Genomic DNA, 20,125 nt, shown 5'->3' with positions numbered 1-20,125 from the left:
AACAACGACTGTTTAAAGTAGTTATTCCACAAATATTCATTAATCGAAGGAAGGAACGTGAAAGGTAACGCTGATATTTTTGAGTATTCATGTTGTTCCCTGTCCTTTCCACGTGTGCAGTGTTTTAGGCCACTCAGGCTTAAAATAGAAAATTTACAGCACAGAGGCGGCCCTTGAGCCCATCATTCCCATTCTGTTCAAAAGAGAATGACACTGTTTAATCCCAAATTGCAGCTGTTGGTCCACAGCTTTGCAGGGTATGAGATGACTTATCCAACATCTTGTACTGGATGAAAAGAAATGAAAACAGGGTAACTGCAGGTCTGGCAGTATCTGCGGAGAGAAAAGCCCCTTCTTTGAAACTGAATATGTCCTTTATATTGGAGCAAGGTATTTTACGGCTTGTTCTATGTTCTAAGTTCTATGTTTGTCATCTCCAATCCATCAGAACTACAAAGTCTGGTCCTGTGCAATGGTAAAAATTTGGGACTTTTTTAATATTTGCACAAATGCCCTTTGAATGACAAGCTGTTACCTGGTAGCATGGCAGATTTTGCTTTTCTGCCGCTGAACTAAGGCTTCATTCCTCTCTTATTCCCTGCAGCCCAATATTGAAAGCTTTTCATCACTTGACTGTGAAATGAAGGGTTGAAATGAGTTTCTAATTAGATATCAGTAAATTGTTTTTAAACATCTGGGGCCTGATTTTTACAGCTGTCGTACCGATGCTAAATTACATTAGTGTGAGTCGGTGGCAGGAATGCAGTTTCCTGTCAGGCCAACCCTACCTTCTGTCATTAGCAAGTGACAAGAGTTTTGTTAACTCATTGTTTTAAGAATTTGAGGCCAAAGTGTAATTGACTCGGATGAGTGGGTACTAGGCAAGGCAGGTGATAAGAAGCATTTTAATTCCAGGGAACTGTTCCAAGGCCTCGCATCCCTATAGTGTGGAAGCAGGCTATTTGGCCCATTGAATCCACACCGACCCTCTGAAGAACATCCCAACCAGACTTAGTGCCTCCACCCTATTCGTGTAACTCTGCATTACCCCTGGCTAGTCAGGAGTCAGGTTCCACATGGCAAAAAGGCAGGGAGCTGGAGCACAAGTGTCCTAGCATGAAGAGAAGAAATCAAGAAATGTATTCATTTGGAACTTAAGGAAGAGGAGGGATGTCCAGGGGCCCAATGATCCTTCGTTGGGCCTCGGGTGGGGCTCTGCAACTCCTAGTCCACCAGAAGCTTGACACTATCTAGGACAAAGCAGCCCACTTGATTGGCATTACATCCACAAACGTCCACTCCCTCCACCACCGACTTCAGTAGCAGCGGTGTATACTATCGACAAGGTGCAGTACAGGAATTCACCAAAGATCCTCAGACAGCATCTTCCAAACCTACAACCACTTCCATCTAGAAAAACAAGGACAGCAGATATATGGGAACATCACCACCTTCAAGCTCCCCTCCAAGCCACTCACCGTCCTGATTTGAAAATATATCGCTGTCCCTTCATTGTCACCGGGTCAAGATTCTGGAATCCCCTCCCTAATGGCATTGTGGGTCAACCCACAGCAGGGGGACTGCTGTGGTTCAAGAAGGCAGCTCACCACCACCGTCTCAAGGGCAACTAGGGATGAGCAATAAATGCTGGCCAGCCAGCAACACCCACATCCCACAAATGAATAAAAAAAAATTGACAAAGCCTGTCCTCATGTTGAGATGATCTCATTCCATTTTTCATGGTTTTCACAAGCACCATAGTGAAGTTCTTGGTGAGCAGCTTGACTTCCTAACAATCTCCCATCTTAGGAAACTCTTGGAAAAATTTCGATGTTGGCAAAACACGACCAGGGAACCAGAGCATGTACCTGGCAGATTCAACTTGCTGCCAGCTCCAAGCGACCTCAACAACAAACAGCAAAGAGAACAAAAAACAGTACAGCACAGGAACAGGCCATTCAGCCCACCAAGAATGCACCAACACATGACCCCTTTCTAAACTAAAACTCTTTTGCTCTACACGGCCTGTATCCCTCTATTCATTTATCTGTCAAGATGCCTCTTAAATGTTGCTCTTATATCGGCCTCCACCACCTCCTCTGGCAGTGCATTCCAGGCATTTGCCACCTTCTGTATAAAAGCCTTGCGTGACACATCTCCTTTAAACATATCCCCTTTAACTTTAAACATATGTCCCCTAGTAATTGAGATTTCTGCCCTGGGAAAACATTTTTACATTTGAAATTATTGACATTACGATTGACATTTTTACTCTGGAAAAAACACCAGGGTAAGAGCAACGTTCAACAGCCAAATGCATCCTTCATCTGACATCTGCCAACACACCATGACCATCATGACATTTTCAGTTACACTGGCAGGTTGCTCATGAAGCACAGATGTGGAATGTAGAGCTCTAGCATTGAAAGGCTGCAACAGGGACAGGCTCCCAGCTCATGGAATGCAGCAGGCTGCATCTTGGGGCTGCTTGCTCACTCACTTAGTGCCTACCTGCATGCCCACAACATTCATGCTTTGCATTGCCATGCCTGTTGGCACATTGGCGATTCAGCTAGAGCTAAAGGCACTCAGTACTGCTGTTTTGAGGTGCTCTTATGTTCATACATATACCAACTGCTTGTCAGCATGGAACTTCTGTGAGTGGGGTGTGGGCATCTCTTGACATACAGCACGCTGAGACATCAGTCGAACACCTACAGCATGTGTCAGCTGCCTGCATGGTAAACACATCAAACTCATGGCCATGTCGGAAACCTGGTGGGCCCTAGTCCTCTGTACAGTGGGGGACTACAGATGGTCAGAGGGTCATGGTGTGGTCAGTCACTGCCACAGTCCATACGCAGTGCAGGAGCTTAATGGTGTCAGTCATCTGCTTGGGATGTTCATCGTCTGGGAATCTGTCCCCATAGTGTCTGGGCAGTGAGGAGCAGTCAGCCCTGAAGGGCCAGAGCAGCAGTTAGGGGACTCATGTGTTGTCAGTCAGGACGCTGCAAAGACACTCGTCACGGGTATGGTCAGATGTGCCTAGGAGGGGTTTGCCAAGATTTAGAGCAATTACAGTCGTAGGGCTTGCCCATTGATTATGCAGGGGGTTTGGTTTGGTGGGGGGGGGGTGCCCTTTGGGGACAGAGGATGGTCGTGATGCCAAGCTGAGGAGGCTGGGAAAAGCAGAGGAACTTGAAGAAGTGGGGTCAAGGACAGTGACAGGGTAAATCAAGACGAATAGACAGAATGTGGAACAGCATCTGCAGGCTTGGTGGGCTATGACAGAGGGAGCCATTGACCATGAGAACCAGCATGGCCTCCAAAGGGAGACCATCAAGGAGCACATCATCAAGATATAATTTAGACTTTCGGGGGCTGTGCAGACAGTTAGATAAAGTTCAGTCTAGTGGACGTCCACACTGGGTATGGGTTTGAATGGTCGAAATAGGCTGTTGGCATAGTGTGAGTTGAGGGGAACATGGAATCTCTCAGGGAATACCTGGTGCCAGGTACGACCCTGATGCTGTTAATCTATGGGCCATGATGCCGAAATCTCGTTGGTATTGTTGGGGTAACATTCAGCTTCTATTGTCTTCATTTTTGCTCCGTTTCGCTTTGTGTAAATAAAATCTCACATTTGTGTTTGCATTTACTGATTGTATGTGATGCTGTCCTACTGCATTTTTTGGTTCTTCAGTGGGCATTGGGGACAGTGTAGCACTGACTTAAGAGGGTGTTCTGATGTCATGTAGCTAAAGACAATCTAAAGACAGATGGTGGCTAAACGGTACCTAAGGTGAGAGAATGGGATTGTCTGTGTAAGAGAGTGTCCATGTATGCCATGGGCAGCGCGGTTTTGTGGCTGCTGTGCCACAAGGTTGCTGGTGAGGGGTAACGAAGATTTGCCAACACTTGTGTGGGTGCACTGTGGCCTTGCAAAGATGGTGGATTCACATGGCATATGCCATTTATTGGGGGGAGTGGGTAGTTGTTGTGGGGGTGACATGTAGTACAATGGGGTAGGAAATCAGGTGCAAGACACAACTTAATACTAAGATGGGTAATTTGTGAGGCAAGTTTGATAGGATAGAATGAATAATTATGCCAGGCCCTCTGGTGAGAAACTTTCCAACAAATTCAATGTAACTTGTAACCAAAAAAGATTTCTTCACTTTTCTTGGTCATTTTTTTGTCCCCTCTCTGTTATGTTAATCTTAACAAATAGCCTCAATTAAGGAGAGATGTCAGAATTAATTCAACAATATCTAAGTAGATCTCATATTGGAGTTTAGTTTTTACTGAGAGTTGAAAGGCTATGTCATAACCTCTTTCTACCCTGTTCCTTCTGATGCTCAGCATTTAATTTTGTCCCTGTAAAATATTTTAGAAGATTTAATATGTTAATGATGCCATATAAATGCAAATTCTTGTTAAACATTTCTTTATTAATATTCAAAGAACCCTATTTCCAAGCTCATGCATTTTAGTGTACCATAGTGCATCATTCTGATTTGTGAAATTGCCATTTTAACTCTGCAATGCGCCCCTCTGCTTGAGATTATCAACATAATACCAATTATTATCAGGTCCCTGGCCATTTTGTGCTGTGCTGGAGTAGAGGTGAGACTGCTCAAAGTTACTTTGTTAGAGACAGTGGGGTTTTACCCTGAGCCAGACTGAAATGAAGACTGTAGAAGTTGCCCAGGCAACACCAGTACCATTGTGATGACATCATTTGGGACGAACAGTCAAACAGTACAGAACTGGTTGTTCTATTTCCAGTACTGATTGAGTCAGCAAGAGTTTCTGTCAGTGATATTTGTCAGTGTCCATCTAACCCTTACCCCTGACCAACCACTCCAACATTTTGACTTTTCCTCTTCCATTCCATTATCAATGGCAGGGATTTCTGTTCACTTGGCCCCACATTCTGGTGTACAGCACAGAAACAGACCATTCAACCTGACTCGGTTATGTTAGTGTTTATGCTCAACAGGACCCTCCTTCCACTTTTCTGCACCTAACCGCATCAACATATTGATATTGGAAGGTGGTGGTGTTCCACTAATATCACTGGTCTAGCAATCCAGAACCCCAGGTCAATGTTCTGGAGACAAGGGTTTGAATCCCACCTTGGCAGATGATGATATTTGAATTGAATTAAATCTAGAATTAAAAGCCAGTCGACTGACAAGTCCCACTGTCATTTGCCCTTAATCCCCATTTGGTTCAGTCATATCCTTTTAGAACATAGAACAGTACAGCACAGTGCAGACCCTTCAGCCTACGATGTTGTGCCAATCTATCATCGCACTCTAAGATCAAACTACTCTGCATACCCTACATTTTACTGTCCTCCATGTGCCTGTCCAAGAGTCGCTTCAATGTGTGTAATGCATCTCACTCCACTACAACTGCCAGCAGCGCATTCCACGCACCCAGCACTCTCTGTGTAAAGGACCTACCTCTGACATCTTCCCTATACCTTCCTCCAATCACCTTAAAATTATGACCCTCATAATAGTCATTTAAGGAAGGAAATCTGGCTGGTCTGGCCTACATGTGACTTCAGATCCATAGCAATGCGGTTGACTCTGGTCAATTAGGAGTAGGCAATAAATCCTGCCCCATCTATTGCAGAAGTTGGTGGTTTACATGAAAAGTGGCTTTACAACAGGTAGGTTTATCAACCTGGTTTCATGTCAGAATTACAATGGTGTTTATAAAGTTTTGATTTTTGCCATGTATAAAAATGAATTCACTCTTCCTATGCAGGACAGAAAGTCATACTCCAAGGTGGCATGGATTAATGTGTCTTTTCTCTGGCCTATACTTCTTTAAGTGCACCATAATCAGAGAATTTATACTGTGTTTCACAAAAGTGTAACTTTTAGCTCTTGGTATGGAATGTGCTGGATTGGGATAATCTCACAGCAAGTGTCATTATTTAGCCTTTTGCTCTTCCTCGTACCTCATTTATGTAAATTCTTACACTGTAAGTTGCTAGCAGTAGGAGCTGTAACAGAGAGACAAGGGTAAGAGGCTATCTGGAATCTTGATGAACAATAAGAAAATTGGAAGTTAGGAATTTAGAAGGAAACAAAGGTACTATGAAGAAGGAATTAGGATTGATTAGATTCTAATCAGCCTCAAAGAGAAATAAAGAAAGGGAAAGAGGTATTGGATCAAGAGAGAGGGAGAAAATGATACAGAAATAAAAGATAACAATAAAGAAAAATATAACTTGCAAGAACCTCCAAGAGCAAGTTACTCCCTTCAAGAATGAGACAACTCAGTTCCAGTTGTTCTCTTTCAGGCATATTGCTGGTGTCTTCCACCATGAAGATTGATGTAAAGTACCGATTTAATTCCTCTGTCTTTTTTTTGTTCCCCATTACGACTTCTCCAGCCTCATTTTCTAGAAGCCCAATGTCCACTCTTGCACCTCCCTTACCTTTTTGATATCAAAAAAATTTTTTTTTAATCCGCTTTTACTTTACTAGTTAGCTTAACCTTATATTTCATCTTCTTACTCCTTGTTGCTTTTTAGATACTCTCTGCTGGCTTTTAAATCTTCCCAATTCTCTGATTTCCCACTAATATTCACCACATTATATGCTTTTTATTGTGCTTTTATGCTGACTTTGTCATGGGTCTTCCCATGTCCATGACTTCCCATGTCAGCCAAGGTAGTCTTGTCCTCCCCTTAGTATGTTTCTTCTTCCTTGGGATGAATTTCAGCTATGCCTACCGAATTACTCCCAGAATCCCCTGCCGTTGCTGCTTCACTGTCTTCCCCGCTAGGCTCCCCTTCCAATCAAACCTGCCTAGCTCCTCCTCGTGTCTTTGAAGTTACCTTTACTCAATTGTAATGCTGCTACATTTGATGTTTCCATTAGTAGGAGACCCAAGGGCATGACCTCATAGTGAAGAGAGAACCCTTCAGAACTGAGCCGAGAGATCTCTTCAGTCAGAGAGTGGTGAACTTTTAGAACTCATTGCTGCAGATGGCTATGTATTTGAGTGTAATTCAGGCAGAAGTAGGGAGGTTCTTGAATGATAAGGGGATCAAGGGTTAAGGGGAGAATTCAGGAGAATGGGTCTGAAAAACATATCAGTTCTGATCAAATGGTGGCGCAGACTCGATTGGCCAAAAGGCCTAATTCTGCTCCTATATCTTATGGTCAACACTAGCACAAACCAAATGCAAAAGCTTAGTCAACAAAATCGGTTTTAAGGAGCATCTTAAAGGAAAGGAGAAAGAGTTGGACAGGTTTAGGGAGAGAATTCTAAAGGTAAGTGACTAATTAAGGGAAGTGGTCACATAGTGGTAATGTCATTGGAATTAGTAATCCAGAAACCAAAACTAAGAGACTGGAGTCGGTAGTGTGTTGTTGTTGGAATGTCCAACTTGTCATTGAAAGAGCCCTTGCCCTGCTAAGTAACAGCTCTAACTTTCTGTGACCAGTTGACCAGGTTGTGAATGTGAGGATGCAACAATTTCCTGAAATTAGCGGAGAGTTTAACAGTCAGCTGCCATTTTTGCTAACAGTGGTGCCATGCAAGCTGTCCTGAAGCTTGAGGCCATCTGCAACTCGCTGTCCATTTGTTCATCACCACAAGATCATTTAGACACTAATAATTTGACAGCGAATGATTCATTACTTTTGGCAGCTTTCATTCCTTTCACTGTTTCTTCTCTTCCTACAGACTGCAGCCCAGGGAGCTTCCACTGTGATATACGCAGCAGTTTCTCCAGACTTGGAAGGAGTGGGAGGTTCCTACCTTGCTAATGGCCAGAAGACAAAATCTGCGGACATTTCATATGATGCAGACCTTCAAAAAAAACTTTGGACTCAAAGCTGCAAGCTTGTTGGGATTCCGGAGTGGCGCCAGTCCAATGTTTGAAGGAAGGAGGAGGCTGTGACACAAAGGCTGAGTGTGTGAGCTATGTGGTTCAGTCACTTCCTCTCATTAAGCTGGCACCAGGAATAACAAGCCTACTCATGGGAAACTGCAAGCTTAAAACCGAAGCTAAAATCACAATGAATTCAATTACTCATGGTGTTTGTGTTCATCAGGAAACCGAAAACTTATTTTGGATGTTTGGTTCAATTCAGTATATTGACAAAATTTCCGAGTTGATAATATATGATTATACGAAACATGTCAAACTGTTCAGATTTAGAGAGAGAAAAAGATATATCCACATATGCACTTTGGTACTGCGGTGTTCCAGTACTTAATTATTACCTGTAGAGGCCACTGGTGGCCTATTTAATTATTTTGCTTATGCTAAGGAGATACCTTTTGTTAGACACCATCAGTTGAGATAAAAAGTCCTATCCAGAATAATGACCCATCCTTCTGCCTGAGCTGCTCATCAGTCTGCCTCCTATCTTTTCAAGATGTAGGTTTCCAGATTTGCACATTTCCATTACCATCTGGCTACTTCATCAGTTTCTGATGGCTGAAACCCGTACTGCAATAATTTAAGTCTAATTAAGCATGTTTAACCTAGAAAAAAAATTTCCAGATTCCTCACAGACATGCTACTAAAATGAAATTGTCACCAGCAGAGGAAATACTAGCACAGGCCAAATCCAAAAGCTCAGTCAACAAAATTGCTTTTAAGGAATTTCTTAAAAGAGGGCAGAGAGAGGTGGACAGATTTTGGGAGAGAATTCTAAAGATAAGTGACTAATTAGGGGATGTGGCGGTGTAGTTAGTAATGTTCCTGGACTAGTAGTCCAGAACCCCATCTGATGCCCTGAGGGTGTGGGCAATAGGCAGATGGTGAAACCTGAATTCAATTTAGAAAATCTGGAGTCATGTCAGTACAATTATGTTTTAGAACCTATCTGATTCATCAATGGCCTATAAGAAAGGAAACCACCCACTCTTCCCTGGTCTGGCCTACATGTGACTCAGACCCACAGCAATGTGATTGACTCTTAACTGCCCTCTAGACAATTAGTGCTCCCTTAGCCAGTGACACCCAAACCCCCTGAACATTTTTTTAAAATTGGTCTAGTTCTACAAACACTGTTGTTAGGAGAATAGATCGTCTGCAGTGAGTAAATTCTCCTTCCCCAAAGCCTTTCCAAAATCTGTAAGGCACAAGCCAGGAGGGCATGAGAACACTCGACACTTGCTTGGGATGTAACTCAAACAACATTTAAGAAGCTTAATAGTGTCCTGAACAAACTTCCCCATTTCACAGGTACCCCATCCACACTACTTTAATTTCCTCCACCCATGGTGCACTTTGCTGTTTGCATGCGCCATTGACAAGATACACTGCAGGAACCCATCAAGGAAGCTTCAATTACATTACTCAAACCTGCAATCCCTACTATTTGGAACAATGAAGGAAACAGTCTCAAGGAAGTGGTGTTAAATTTCCTCTGTAGTATACACTCTATGCTGACTTCTTCATTGTTTAGCCAAACTCCTAGACTCATTTCCTAACAGCACAATAGGTGTACCCATCACCACATGGATTGCACTATGAGATAGTAAGAACTGCTGATGCTGGAGTCAGAGATAACACAATGTGGAGCTGGAGGAATACAGCACTCCAGGCAGCATCAGAGGGGCAGGAACGTTCACATTTCAAGTTGGGACCCTTCTTCAGCAATTTCTGAAGACGGGTCCTGACCAGAAACGTTAACGTTCCTGCTTCTCTGTTGCTGCCTGGCCTGCTGTGTTCCTCCAGCTCCCCACTGTGTTACCGCATGGACTGCAACTGCTCAAGAAGACAGCAACTAACTCAGGAGAATTAGGCATAACCTTGTAAGGATCCCCACATTGCACAGACAAACTTTTAAAAAGGTAGAGAGTGTGGAAAGCCAAGGAGGGATTTAAATATCAGTATAAAGATTATAAAACTGGGTTCCTACCAATGGGATCTGTTTTCTTAAATGCATCAACAGTCATTACAGTGAGGAGAGACTTGTTCATTGAATGTTAAAATTGGATTTTCCTCCACATAAAGATCTTCTGGAATCATAAAACAAAAAACTGTGCTCACTAAGATCTAAAACAAAAGCAAAAATTGCTGGTCGGGCAGCTTCTGTGGGAAGAAAGCAGAGTTAATGTTTCAAATCTGGTGACTCTTCATCAGAATTTATTCAACAAAGAGTCACCGGGCTCGAAACATTGACTCTGCTTTCTTCCTATAGATGCTGCCTGCTCTGCTGAGCTTCTCCAGCAATTTCTGTCTTTTGGAATCATAATTGCAGTGAAGTCTTGCTGTTAAATTTATCAACGATTCTTCTTAAGCAACCTACTGTTGAGAAAGACAAGGGCGACAGGAGCAAGGGAGTTCTGAAGAAGTCCTATCAGACTTTGTTTCTCTTGCCATAAATACTGCAGGTCTGCTGAGTTTCTCCAATATTTTCTGTTCTTATGCCAGGAAACCTTTGAGCGATGTATGTGGAGCCTGGTAGAGGGATCTGACCTTTTGGGGCACTCCGTAGGTGGTAACAGAAGCATCTAGATTAAACCTTCCTCTGCCCTTTAAATCAATTTTTCTCTCTCTAGCTCTCTCTTTCCCACCAAACAGCCCACACAACATTCGCCTCCGTTCCCTCATTGGGCCGCGTATCTGGCACCAGCAAAGCTACCAATAATGTTTATCCTGAGGCCCCATTGATTGTCTGTCGTGCAGACCACACACCTGTCAGTACCAGTGGTGACCACCAGCTACTGCTGGTGCTGACAGTGAATGGGACATTTAGCCTTCGGTAGAAAGTTCCTCTCACTGCACCCAGGAATCCCAATGCTGACTAGGTAGGTAATAATAGGCTGGGGAAACTCATCGTGTCTAGTAACATCAAGGGACAGAGAAACCAAAGACGAGTCATGTTGGAAGAATAACTCTGTTTCTCTCTCCCTGCAACCAGACCTGCTGAGTTCCTCCACTGTTTTCGGTTTCTATTTCAGATCTTTAGCATCCGCAGCACTTTGCTTTTATTTTAGCTGGCTAGATAGTTGCCAGGTTTGTATTAAGACCCATCAGGTCTTCTGAATTGACCACGGTGGTGTTTCCACGAACTTTACAGGCTGCCACTACAACCATTAAATTCTATTCCGTAGCACATCATCTAGGCCCATGCAGCAGTCTAGTCTTCCTATTCAGGTGGACTCAAGATATACATGACATTATTTCAAAGAAGAGCAAGAGAGTTCACCTCCTCCTGTATCGAGGCCAGTATTTGTATCTCCACTAACAGGTTTCCCAATCATTATTGCAATGCTGTATGGTACTATCCTGAGCACAGTTAACAACTGCAGGTCAAATTCACTTACTTGACTATAAAACACTCCGAGAGATTCTGTAGTTGCGAAAAGTGCTATGTAAATGCAAGTTTTCTTTCCTTCCCTTTTTACTCCTCCCTCAAACTTCCTTTGTGAATGTTGACCATTCACCCAGGTGGGATGCTGTATTTTTATATATAAAACAATGTCATACAGTAATTTGATCAAGGCAACCCATAAGAGCTTACATTTTATCTTGTCTTTCTCTCAGTCTGATGATCAAAGATGTTGAATAATACATGAGGAAACTGAACCACAATTAAAAATCTTGTCATCACACAGTTTTGAGAATTGATAAATTGATAGTTAGAACAGAACAGGCGGTTAACACCAAAGGAAATAAAGTGCCATTAGTTTATCACCTGACATAATATTTTTCAGTTTCACTTTTTTACCCCTTACGTCCCATTTAACCACTTTATCAAAAAGCCCAATCAATGACTTATTTGAGCTTCCTTTCCTGAATGTTGGTAACATCTTGCAGAATGGAATAGCATGACAAATTCCAGCATCACTGATTCCCAAGGCGTACTTCTGAATTCGATCAAACTGTTCCCAGTTTTCCAGCTGTATTTCAGATAAAGAACACTTGTTCTTCGATTACATAGTCATGCATTTCTGTGCAGTACTGTGGGTGTACTGCGCTAGTGGAGGTATCATCTTTGAAATGAGACACAAAAGTGAGGCCACAGTGCCCTGATCAATTCTCATTCCTGAACTGATGCCAGTCGGGACGTATTATCTGGTCTTCTGCCTCATTGTTGTTCATAGGCTGTGCAGAAATTGGTTCCCTATTTTCTAATTGATAATCATACTGCAAAATTATTTGAATAAATGCAAGATGCTGCAAACATTTGAAATCTTAAACAAACATAGTGAATGCTGGACAAACTCTGCAGGCCTGGCAGCTTCTGTGAAGAGAGAAACAGTGTTACTTTCTCAAGTCCAAAGATAAGAATTTTTCTGAATGCTCAGGGATCAATGCCAGGACAGTTGGCGGCTTTTATCTTTGGATTCGGTGCATAACAGTTGCTGCAAGAACTGTTTGATTAAGGTTACTCCATACAGCACTTCTATAGATGACTCTATGTAGACCCAAGTGACATGGTCACAAAGGACCTACTTCACCAAGTACCTGAACACAATGACATGGTTGAGTGCTAAAAAAGTTTACATTGTTACCCCTAATTTCAGTGTACATAGTTTGGAAATGATTTGATCTCTGACAGTGCTGTCATGGAGGTTATTGGAGAGAATGTAGGACATGAATGCACACCTTCTTTAGCTCGTATCTCTGCAGAATGAACAGTGACTTGCATTTATATAGTGCCTTTCAAGTACCCCAGCACAACCCAAGCCAAGTAAGAAATGTGGCAGCCAATTCCCATAGCTAATCCACCTAGTCTGCACTTCCCAGGACACTGTAGGTAATTTAAGATGGTCAATCCACCTAATCTGCATGTCTTTGGACTGTGGGGGGAAACCTACACAGACGCTGGCAGGATGTACAAACTCTGCACAGACAGTGGCCCGAGGGTAGAATTGAATCCGAGCCCCTGGCTCTGTGACATAGTCGTGCTAACCACTGTGCTGTCCCAATTGGGAGGCCAACTTTGGTAAAAGGGGAGCAATGGTGGCTGCCTCTCCCAGGTCAGTGGTTTAAAAAAAGCTAATTAGCTGATGGACTGGTTATTGCAATGGTTTCTAACCTCACAATGAGCCTTAAGCTTGATAGGGAAGCCTGACATGATGCTTAGTGAGACTTCAAGCAATTGGCAGTGTAAAATAATATGGGGAATATTTGAGACTATTCTGAATTGATGGGTCATCTGTTCTAAGCAGATTATTTGTTGTTTTGCTTTTATCAAGGTAAATTCTCGCACTGAATATATTTTATTATCTGTAAACTCGGCATCACACCTGCTCAAGCAGAGTTTGTGGCTGATGCTAGTGTTATAAAAATAAAAGATGAGGTTGTCACAGAATAGCTGCAAGTAGGGATTATTGATCCATAGGTTAATGTGCTGCCTGGTGTAGCAGTTACTAAATAGAAGGAAGATTCCACCTAGTGCCAGCACCTTTATAAAGTACTCCATGGATCGTTCCCCAGACCCCTTTAATGATTTCCCCTTCTCATTCTTACCAATTCCCTGGTGAACTACCTACATACTATTCAATCTGCTTTCAAGCATAATGCAATCCAAATCATACATTGCACTGCTCAATTTAAACATTTTTCTCTTATTTCACTCCCAGCTTGTACAGTGACCACCTTCCATCTTGTGTTAAAATGCTGCAGGTTCTGGAAAACTGAAGTGAACAGAAAATGTTGAAAATACTTAAAACATCAGTCCGCATCCGTGAGAAGTAGAATTAAGGTTTTAAGTCGGTGCTTCCCTTAGTTCTTATGTGCTCTAATTATGACTCATGTCAGTAGAAACAGTTTCATTTTACTAACTCCATTAAAACCCTAAATAATTTTAACACCCTTTCCTACATCTTCTGTTAGCCTTTATTGAGCTTTAGTCCAGTTGGTAGCATTCTCAGTACCTCTGAGGCAGAAGGTTGTGGGTTTTAAGCTTTAAGCCAGAGATTTGAACGCAACAATCTAGGTTGGAAGTGCAGTACTAAGCGATCCAAAGGCTCATAATTTCAGGTGAAAATTAAAACCAAGGCTCCACCCGGTCTCTCCAATGCTTGTGGAAGATCCCATGGCACTATTTTGAAAAACAGCAGGAGTCTTATCACCAGTGTCCTGGCCGATATTTGTCACTCAGTAAACATCATGAGAGCAGGTTATCTGGTCGTTGTTGTTTATGGGAACTCACTGCGTGCAGTCTTCCACATTTCCAACATTACAATGTTGATTACCATACTGTCATAATACAGTGGGACATGGGCATATTCTCCCCACAAGTTACCAAAACATGCAGCAAAATTAATTCATGAGCATAACCAATGAGAAAAGAATTGACACCAGACAAGGAAACATCAGAATCTGTGACGAGCTCCTCCTCCATTCACAAGCTCAATCTCTCTCACAAGCTCTGTCATTGATAGATCCATCCATCGTGAGCCTATCAGCAATGATCATATAAGAGAGGTAGAGGGTGATTGGAGCAGCAGGAAGAAGGTAGGTAGTGGCAGTGAGCAAGGCTGCTGTGGCTGGGGGTAGTAGGATCACAGGCTGATGAGTAACTGATAGAATTCAAGATCTGGACAAAGAAATGAAGGGAGATTGGGGCTCGGATGGCATCATGGGGCTGGGGACCTGGGTGGAATTTAGCATGCGGAGAGGGACTCCAAACTAGGACAAAGGTGTCTCAAAAGGAGGGGCAGCAAAGAGCGTGAGGGCTGCAAAAGGGAGTGGGGAGCTGCAAATGAAGGGAGAGGGCCTTCATAGGAAGAAAGGAGCTTTGAAGGAGAGTGAGGAGATAAAAAGAGATGGGATGCAAAGGAGAGTGAGAGTAGATTGTGAGAGCAAAATCTACAAAATGTAAAGGGGCCAGCAAAGACAGTGAATAGTGTTAAACATTTTAACAAAAAAAAACTCACTAGGAACAAGAAATACTGAGGTAATGAATTTCTTACCAATCAATACGAACTCTCTAGCTTTAAGCAGCAGGAGTTCAACAGCTATAGAATCAAGGATAAATATCATGACACTATTGCAATGAACTGTGTCACTGGATAAATTAATACTGAACAGTTGTATTTCATAAAGATTTGCATTTGTGTGTTACCACATCACAAAGTATCTCAAATACTGTGAATTACTTGAGGTGCAATGACTGTGTTAGAGACAATCATACAACCTGTGTCCTCAAGTATTGGCAGAAAGTGTGTTTAGGGTAATGCTTTTTCTGTCTCGAAGTGTGTGCATCAGTTATTTATCCATGAAAAAAATTGTTGCTAACATATGTCAGTTGTCTTGTGCACGTTTAAATTCCGTGGTGTCTAGAAAATTAATGTTTTCCTTGTGTGTTGTGGCTTTAAGTTTCATGCAGCAGTGATGATTATTGAGGATGTTGATGAATTCTTCTAATTCTGTTTTTATGTGAGTCAGAATCCCCCATATTGCAACACAAGTACAGATAGTATTGTTACCACATCAGTATACAACCGAATGATTAGGTTAATGAGAATGAGAATGGAACCCCCAAAAATGAAAAATAAAAATTGGCCCAAAAAATCAAAAAGTAGCCCTTGGAAAATTTGCAAGAGGATGCATGAAAAAGATTACTTTTGCCCCGTTGATGAGACTTCAATAAACATTATGTTCATGAAAGGCGCTGTATAAACGCAAGTCTTTCCGTTTTCTTTGTGCTCAAAAGACAATAATCGCAGTTTCGCTTTTCTTTCCACATTGCTGAATTTTCCACCTTGCTGGTGTTATTCAAGTAAATCCCCTTTGCAACTTCTCAAGGGCCTTCCTAAATTGTAGTGATCATATTGTTCACAATGCTCTCATTGCAATCTAACCAGTGATTTACAAAAGTTTTTATGTTACCATAAGTCCTTGCTTAATGCTGTATATTAAATAAAGTCAGGGACCCCATAGCCATGTATTGAAGAAGAGGAGAGAAGTTTTCTCCGGAACTTTGGCCAATATTTATCTTTCAACTACATGCCTAAAACAGATTACCTGGTCTGTATCACATTATTGTGTGCACAATGGTTGCTGTGCTCCCTACACTATCAAAGACTCCCCTTCATTGGATATGAAGTACTTTTGGACATACTGAGCTCATGAAGCATTATGTAAAATTCAACTCTTGTTTTTATTTTAGCAAAAAATACTAATCCCAGTGATGTCATTGTTAATTGTCTATCCCTTTTTGCCCTTAATTAAATGGCTCCTTTAAAGGAGAACCACATTGCTATGAGAAGAGAGATGTAGGGATGATTAGCACGTAGATTTGGTAGTTTTCCTTCGCTGAAGAACATTAGTGAACCAGTTAGGTTTTTATGGCAATCTGATAGCTTCAAGGCCAACTTTACTCAAATATTTAACACAATGTTCTGGTGTGGATGTGATGAGCTGAGGGGCTTTCTTTCTGGTGTTGTAGATCTCTATGACTGTAAAACCACTTCACCATTTCATATAGCAAAATCTGCACTATGCGGACAAAGCTGCTGAGAAGGTTGGAGAAGCTGAAGTGGTCCAAGACAAGAAGATAGATTCACCGCCAAAATCAAAAGGGCTAAGAGAAAGATACTGATAAAGTGGTAAAGTTAGAACAGGTTTTACCAATTCTGCTTTTTTTTAAACAATCCATTGTCCCTTTGACTTTCTGATGCACACTTAGTTCCACAAGTGCCTACATTGCCTTAGTGAAGTGACCATTTTTCAAGCCTGAACCTAAATAATGAATCAAGATAATTCACTCAGCCATAGGCAAGCATCATAACTGAGCTGATTTTTGAACAACATTTTGTGATATAACATGTGAACAATTAGAGACATGATACATGCTAGGTAGAATGCTTTTGGAGGGGATGGGGAGAAGGTGAATTTGGACCCAAGCTGTCCACCTTAAAGATTTAGTTGCATCTTTTGGCTTATGATTGCTAAGATTAGTCAATAACTCCATTCTCATTGTGTTGTATGACGATTGTAGAAAAAGAATGAGATGGATAATTGTCTATTTTTGTCTGTGTTCCAATGTGCCCTTGTTCAAACTTGTCTTTGTAACATTATCCATCATATCTCCATAAATTACTTTCTCACACCCAATACTATGGCTTTGGTCTTTATTAAAAGTATCTCCTGAGATATGGGATGAACACAATGAAGACGCAGTGAAGTTTGATGATAGGCAGTGATAACATTTCCCCTTACTAACACTAATCCACGAGGTAATCTATAGTGCCAAAATACAAATGAATGATCGGGATTTTATAATGGACCTTCACAGAAAGTTGGCACATTATTGTGCTGGGTGTGTAGAAGACACAAAAATGGCACAATGATAAGAGTTGAAGTGAATTACATCTAAATGAAAATCTTAAAGTAGCAGTGTCACTCTAAACCTCCCTTTACGATTTGAGGGCTGCATGTTCCTCATCTTTGGGAAGAAATCTAATTCTTTGAATGATTAATGGCATCTTTGACAATACAGCGCTTTCCCCATATTGCATCAAAGTGTCAGCCTGAATTACGTGGTTGTTACTTAAATTGCTATGCCTAAAAATGACAATGCTGCCAAATGAAACACCAGACTGAAGTAGTGCTTAACAAATATAAGCTCAGCATCACGGCCTATGGATTGTATGCAGTTGGGAGGAATTCAGGGAAGCAAAGATATTCAATAGTGTAGTATCCTGGGATAATATGTTTGCTTTAATTCCCACTAGAGGAATATAGTGCCATAGGGGCATTAACACTGGGTTAGGCAATATAGAAAGCCAGACTAATGCTGTTGGGGTATGGCAGTTCAGGTTCCACCCTGACAACTGGTGAAATTTGAAATAAATTTAAAAATATAGACTTAAAGCTAGTCCAGTGTTAAGCATCAAATTGACCACTGTGGTGCTCCCTATTAGGACACCTGGGTTCAGAGATCAAACCTGAGCTTTAGGAATGGCCAGTCATCAGATTATTCAAAATGTGTACCTCCCTTTTCTCTGTGGGGTGTTGCATCTGCAGTATTTAATATAATTATGGTTTTGGTACTTCAGAAAAGACTTTCATATTCCAGTGTTAACTTATATTCTAACGCTCAGTTGAATCATATTTTAGAAATTCATTTAAAAATACAAAGCAATGGGCAATTTTTTCCCCCAGTCTCTGTGCCTGTCATTTGATTTTGAAGTTTGCCTTTCAACAGCTTGACATTGCGATGAAGAGTTATTCATTGAGATTGAAGGCATCCACTCAGCATGTTGGATCATTCCCCATGAACCTGCAGGTAGCAATCTCACCTCTGAATCAGGGCGTTGTAATATTAAAGCATTGCTGTGAGGACTTTGATGCACAATCCTGTGTGATATCCCAGTGCAGTTCTGCAGGCTTTGGGGTGCTGTTTTGTAGATGAGAAGCCAAATCAAGGTCATATGTACCCTTTTAGTTGGATGCGATAATCCAAATTTGAAGAACCAAAAGGCAGCTCTCCCTGATGACTTAGCTAATATTTATCCCTCAACCTGTTATCACATTGTTTTTGGTGGGAGTTTACAAATTAGTTGCTACATTTCCTGCCATTTTATTTAATTCGCTCGCGGGATGTGAGTGTTGCTGACTGGGCCAGTATTTACTGTCATCCCTAGCTGCCCTTGAGAAGGTGAATGTGAGCTCTCTTCTTGAACTACTCTGATCTATGTGCTGTAAGTAGACTCAAAATGCCATTAGGGAGGACATTTTTCACAGTGATAGTGAAGGAACAGCAATATATTTCCAAGTCAGGATGGTGACTACACTTCAAAAGTATTTTTGTGGCTGTAAAACACTTTGGGACAACTCAAGGTTGTGAATGGGTTGATTAAATGTCTTTTTCTTTTTGCTCTATTTTATTTGTCCATGACTTTACAATTACCATCTCATAGAGTCAGAGAATCCTGCAGCATGGATACAGACCCTTTGGTCCAACCAGTCCATGCTGACCATAATTCCAAACTAAACTAGTTCTACTTCCTACTCCTGGCACATATCCCTCCAAACCTTTCCTATTTATGTTTCCATCCAAATGTCTTTTAAATGTTATCATTGTACTCACTTCCACCACACAAACCACCCTCTGTGTAAAAATTTTCCCCTAATGTCTTTTTTAAATCCCTCTCCTCTCACCCTAAAAATGTGCCCCTTAGTCTTGAAATTCCCCATGTAAGGGAAAAGACAACTACCATTAACTCTATCTATTCCTCTCATTATTTTATAGACATCTATCAGATCACCTCTCAACCTCCTACACTCCAATGAAGAAAATCCCAGTCTATCCAGCCTTGCTTCATAACTCAAACCTTCTATACCCAGGAACATCCTGGTAAATTCTGAAAAAGGGCCCAGACCCAAAACATCAGCTTTCCTACTCCTCTGATGCTGCTTGGCTTATTGTGTTCATCCAGCTCCAGACTTTGTTATCTCAGATTCCAGCATCAGCAGTTCCTACTATTTCTCCTGGTGAATCTGTTCTGACTCCTCTGTAGTTTGATAATATCCTTCCTATGAATGGGCGACCAGAACTGGACACAGTATTCCAGAATAGGCTTCACCAAGTTCTATACAACCTCAGTATAATATCCCAACTCCTATACTCAAAAGATTGAGCAATGAAGACAAGAGTTCCAAATGCCTTTTTAACCATCCTGTCGACTTGTGATGCAAACTTTAAAGAATTATGTATCTTCACCCCTAGGTCCCTCTGTTCTCCAACACTCCCCAAGGACCTACCGTTAATTGTATAAGCCCCAACCTTGTTTGTTGTACCAAAATCCAATACCTCGCATTTATCTAGATTGAACTCTATTTCCATTTGTCAGCCCATTGGCCCATTTGAACAAGATCCCTTTGTAATCTTCGAAAACCTTTTTAACTGTCTACAAAGTCACCATTTTTGGTGTCATCTGCAAATTTACTAACTATGCCTTCCATATTCTCATCCAAATCATTTATATAAATGACAAATGAAAACGGACCCCTGTGGAACACCGCTGGTTACAGGCATCCTTTCCGAAATGCAACCCTCCACCATCACTCTCTGTATCCTGCTGTTAAGCCTATTATGTATCCAAATGGCAAGCTCACCCTGAATCCCATTTGACCTAACTTTACTAATATAGTCTACCATACGGAAGCTTG

At 41.6% G+C, this 20,125-nt stretch overlaps 1 protein-coding gene across 6 annotated transcripts in view; it reads left to right on the top strand.

Annotated features, from left to right (window-relative positions):
• Nucleotides 1-9,610, top strand: part of dhrsx (dehydrogenase/reductase (SDR family) X-linked) — a 333,567-nt gene extending 323,957 nt beyond the window's left edge. For all 6 annotated transcript variants that reach the window (XM_059646809.1, XM_059646807.1, XM_059646806.1 and 3 more), the window contains one exon: nucleotides 7,717-9,610. In XM_059646809.1, coding sequence (XP_059502792.1) covers nucleotides 7,717-7,914 — 198 coding nt within the window. In that variant the 3' untranslated portion in view covers nucleotides 7,915-9,610. The remainder of the gene's footprint in view (nucleotides 1-7,716) is intronic.
• Nucleotides 9,611-20,125: the final 10,515 nt, after the last annotated feature.

This window comes from Stegostoma tigrinum, chromosome 6, assembly GCF_030684315.1.
Source record: "Stegostoma tigrinum isolate sSteTig4 chromosome 6, sSteTig4.hap1, whole genome shotgun sequence".
NCBI classification, from domain to species: Eukaryota; Metazoa; Chordata; class Chondrichthyes; order Orectolobiformes; family Stegostomatidae; genus Stegostoma; species Stegostoma tigrinum.
This window is presented reverse-complemented; position numbering and strand designations above follow the sequence as displayed.